This window comes from Austrofundulus limnaeus, unplaced genomic scaffold (assembly GCF_001266775.1).
Source record: "Austrofundulus limnaeus strain Quisiro unplaced genomic scaffold, Austrofundulus_limnaeus-1.0 Scaffold75, whole genome shotgun sequence".
Lineage (NCBI taxonomy): Eukaryota > Metazoa > Chordata > Actinopteri > Cyprinodontiformes > Rivulidae > Austrofundulus > Austrofundulus limnaeus.
Genome location: NW_013952477.1, coordinates 1,732,271 through 1,737,257, shown reverse-complemented (window position 1 = coordinate 1,737,257; position 4,987 = coordinate 1,732,271). Strand labels below are relative to the sequence as shown.

The 4,987-nt window shown below is 39.9% G+C and overlaps 1 protein-coding gene across 4 annotated transcripts in view; it reads left to right on the top strand.

The window, feature by feature from the left end:
- The window catches only part of magixb (MAGI family member, X-linked b), a 70,869-nt gene that overhangs the window by 26,699 nt on the left and 39,183 nt on the right, over nt 1–4,987 (top strand). For all 4 annotated transcript variants that reach the window (XM_014010982.1, XM_014010981.1, XM_014010983.1 and 1 more), the window contains exon 3: nt 2,846–2,962. In XM_014010982.1, the coding sequence (XP_013866436.1) occupies nt 2,846–2,962 (117 nt within the window). The remainder of the gene's footprint in view (nt 1–2,845; nt 2,963–4,987) is intronic.

Below are 4,987 nucleotides of genomic sequence, written 5' to 3'. Positions count from 1 at the left end.
GCAAATAGTGAGACACCAAAACATTTATCTATATTATTAAAGACATCATTAATCATTATGCTGAATAACATAGGACTTATAATACTGCCTTGGGGAGTACCATTTTCAACTAGATACTTAGAACTTATTTCCCCACCTATTTTAACTCTAATAGTTCTTTCAGTTAAGAAATTTTTAATCCACCTATATATTTTCCCCCTTATGCCTACTTGTTTTAATTTAATTAGCAGTCCTTCTTTCCATAGCATGTCATAAGCCTTTTCTACATCTAAAAAGACTGCTATCACACTCTCTTTATTAATCTGGGCCCATCTAATTTCATGTTCCAAACATAATGCTGGATCAATTGTGCTTCTGCCTTTCCTAAAACCAAATTGGTAAGCTTTTGTCTTCTCCTTCGATTCAATGAAATAGATTAATCTGTTATTTATCATTTCCGACACAAGACTGAGACAGGACAGGGTTTAAATACACAGAAAACTAATTACTAAACAAGACACACCTGGAGCAGACACAAAAGGACACAGGTGAGAGAGGGTGGGGCTGCAGGGCAGAGAAACACAGGGGAACACTGAAAACACTAGAAAACTAAGGAAAATAAACACAGACCATGACAATACCACATTATTTTGCCATTCTAAACAACCTTTTTTAAGAATATTTTGAGTATTATTACTTTTTTGATATTCTAAAATGCTATTTATTACAAAGCTAAAATGTTAGCCATCATGTTGAAATGAGGATTAAGTCTAAAATGCGGAGAAATAGGCAGATAAAGTGTTTTGATTAAAACACTTGCAAAAATTGCATTTTATTAAACTATAATGAATCAGATCAATGTGTCATTTGGATGAATTGTCTGAAATATAATCTTAAAAAAATGTTGGAACTCTTGAGCTGTAGCAACAAAAAACATGATTTTGAGGAAAAATACCTTCAAATCTTGAGATTTTCCCTATGAGCTAACAAAGCTTTTTGTTTCTTCCCAGCTGGAAAATATTTTAATGCTATTTGAGTTTCCTCTTTATATTGATATCAAAATTTTCTAGTTTCAATTACATGAAATTCAGCTTCAGACCAAATATTAATGTGTCATTGTAAGCAACAAGAAAAATGAAGTCATATCTCTGGATCCATTTATGATCTCAGAACCATCCGGGTATCAAAATGTACCTTTTAAAAGCCAGGAATATGAAAATGTGATTAAGTCATTTTGACCAAATTTGACTTACTGTATAATAACTGTATAATACTAGAAATTCAACCCTAAAAATCATCCATAAAGTAGGGGGGTAGTATTATACACGGGTTATTAGTAATTAGATTTTTTATGCTTTTTAAGTTCACAAAATGATGATCGTATTATACTCGAGATTGTATTATACATGAATAAATACGGTAATCCTCATTTGATCGGTCACAAATATCTAACAGAATATAAACCAGTACTTTCTTGTGCAAACAGACTGTTGAACTCTGTCCAAACAACATGTTACACTTTAAATGTGCAGCTCACAGCCTCCTGATGCTGACTCATATTTAGTCTTTAAACATGAAGGGAACAGTTTAATTTGTATGTAGGGGTTCAAACTGCTCACACGTAACTGGATTGTGTCAATATGGTTTTCTGTGGACCACAGGAGGCCTTGGTGTCGTGACTCTGGGGTTCGGTATATCTTTGTTGGTTTCTGAACAGGCCAAGGTGTCACCTGAGTGTCACCTTCTTACAGCCCCGGGTGGCCTTGCTGGCTGCACTGATTGCTGATTTGGCCACAGGGGTTTAAATGTAGACCTTTGCTCCCAATACTCGTGATGCTGGTAGATCCATTATGAGCTCTGAAGTCTTCCTGGGCCTCYCCGGGCAGCTCGACTGCGTTGCGGCATGGACAGTGATGGATGTGTTGTTGCTCTGCGTTGCTGTAGCACACCTCCTCCTACTTTTCCCTAAAACTACTACTAGGACTACTACAGCTTTAAAAATAAGGACACCAAGCTGCTTTCCCCAGACAKGAAGCATAAAGAGCTGTGATTCCACACAAGTAGCTTTATGACAGCAGAGCCCCAGATGCTGTTCTTTACTATCATCCTTCTTATGTCTGCAGAATTTGTAAAATTATCACATAATTCAAGCTCTGTTGAGCTCATTCGGCTGAAGAGCTCTTTTTTTCTGCTCTCAACGCAGGCAGCTGTCTCAGGGAACAAAAGTCCATCATTTCTCTCAAACAGCAACAGGCAAGATTCATTTCTCCTTCTCAGGCTGTGGCCATGTGTAATCAGACATCCTTACATACAGCTGACTGCCTATGATTATATCAAATTGGCATGTTTTTTTTTATTTAAAAGCTCTTCAAATCCATTCTACTACTGGGTGTGCTCACAGTACCAAACAGCGGCGGTGCTGCAGACGTGTCAGGGATGTAGCCGGCTAAACGGCAGCCTGCAGGGGAAGCACCGACAGAGTCCWCGTCTGTCAGGGTGACAAGATATCCTCAGCCCATCAATAACAGCAAGCAGCCTGTCATCAGAGGCCATAAAGCACTCCAGACGATATTAAGAGATCACAGAGGGGAAACTGAGTCCTGGCGATCAGCTGCTTCTTCTRCTTCTGTCACAATTCACCTCAGCATCTTGCATGCATACGCAAGAGAGGCTTTTATAGTCAGGATCCAGTGATCTGTCAGTGTTAGGGAGTTTAATCAGCCCGGTAGGAGGAAAGATTATTCCTGCAGACATATTTAAATGTGATTGCATGCTTTAAGCGGATTTCTGTTTGCTCCTTTCTTTCTTCCTACTTTGTGGTTCCTCCTTCTCTGTGTCATCCTTGTTTTGTTTGCCCTCCCCTCAGGCTCCACACTGTGCAAGGATCTCAGGTTATATCTGAGTAAGTGCTTCACACCCGGCTCGGTGGACAGCCAGCTTCAGCAGGTCATCAGAGAGAACCTCTACCTCCGAGCGGTGCCCTGTGAGTCTCGTTTTCAAATCCTTACATCACTGCCGCTCTTATGTTTTCTTSTGTCTCTTCATTCTCCTCCATGTGCACTGACACCCTCTGTGTCACGTGTCGTATGTTTAATGTTTCTTAGGATTTTTACCGCCACCGGGCCTTATGTAATAATTCAGCATATCTCTTTTTGTTCATTACCGACCTCATTAAATTGGTGACAACATATCTCCTGTCGCTGTCATGCGAAGATCCTGGTGTTAATTAGCGTTTAAACGTGCAGAGCTGCTTTCCACACTTCCTTGTTCCGCTGCAAGTTTGCACTTGGTGATTTAATTTACAGAATTACAAAAACTTTGCACATAAGTAAGTCAGTTATGCGACTCAAATAGCTTATATCAAATTTCAGTGTGAGACTGACAGATGATAGAACACGTTATTTATTTTGTGTGTCAGAATGKTAGCTGGAGTCCACCGCAGGGTGCTGCAGGACACGGGACTGGGCAGCAGTGGGATAGTAGTAAATCTGGTGTAGCATGTTCTCTCTTTTTCTTTTCTTCTTTTTATTTCTGTCTGCACAGGCAGTTTTATTTTGATTATTTTGAATAAAAGCCAGCGCAGCGGCAGCCAAGCGCAGCGACTATTTGTACATCTGTTGCCAACTTAATCCTCTACATCATGACGTCATTGGAGGTTAAAACAGCTGAGTGTTCAGAGTCAAAACCTGCATTTTTGTTGTTTCTGTTTTTTTAGTGTTCAAGAGGTGATGTGGAGGACACTAACCTTGCAGTGTGTATGTGTGTGTGTGTSTGTCTGAGCCTTGTGGTGGGAGTGTTGAGTTGTTGCTAATCTCTCCTTTAGTCCAAGAAGTAGGTCAAATGGCACAGTCTGCCACTACAGCCACACAACACATCCACTGACAGAACAAAGGACAGTTCAGAGCTCACGAAAATGTGTTAGAGAGCTAAATAGTGTCTCTCAGGGCATCAGGTTGAAGTGTAGTGGCAGTTTTAGTTTGTTTAAGCTTTACTGTKTCTGTGTCATTCGTCTACAAGCTGCAGACAGACTCACAAATTAGCATATGAGCTCTCAGAACTGCTACAATCACAATGGATGGATGTTTGCACACTCCTAAAGASAAAATGTCAGCTAAAGAGGATATTAAATGATGTTGTAGTGAAACTGTGCATAGTTTTTAGTATTGTTAAGAGATTATAACATATTGTTATCTTTTTCTAGTGTAGCCAAACTTTGCAAACTTCGTCCCATGTCTGCCTGCTTTAATTTAGCAAAGAGTGACAACAAGGCAGGCTCAGTCCCCGGGTGCGTAATCCTCCTGATCTCCTGAAGATGACACAGTCACACGCTGCTGTGCACATGCTGACCGGAACACGCGTGTACGTCTGATCCCAAAAGAACCGCTCGGAAACGGTCACTTTTTGTTTCAGACTGCAGGAGCTTTCCTTTCTTTTTTTTTCTTCCTTGCATTGTTTTTGTTCATTTCCTGAAGGAGGCAGCTGTGTGAAACAGGAACTTAAAGCTGAGGAGGTTTCATCAGTGGCTCATTGTGGCCCCCTTCAGGACCAGAAGTATGCTCTTCCTCTTCCCTKTGTAGCTTTTCTCATTTTCTGCTCTGGATTTCTTGATATTAGGATTAATTAGCCTCAGATGAAGTTTTAAATTTTYATTTTATGGTAAGGAAGTATATTACCATAAACAGTTACTGTTTTAGTTGTTATTTAAAGCCTGTAAAAAGTGCCTTGTGCTGCTTGATCATTTAGTTCAGTCTTTAGTGTTTCAATATGCTTTGATACAAAAGCTGGCACTGATGCATTACAGAGGCTCATTTAGGATGGCAGTGCATAAAAAATGGAAATGAATGAGAGAGTTTAAAATGCAGGCTACACTATTAATAATCCAGAGGGGCAAATTACATTTAAACATGTCTATGTGAGTCAAAGTGAAGAAGGGTGGCAGCATTCTAACAGACAAAACTGAGTCTAACAGACCTGTGTGTTAAAGGGCTAATATTATGTGTTTCTCAGG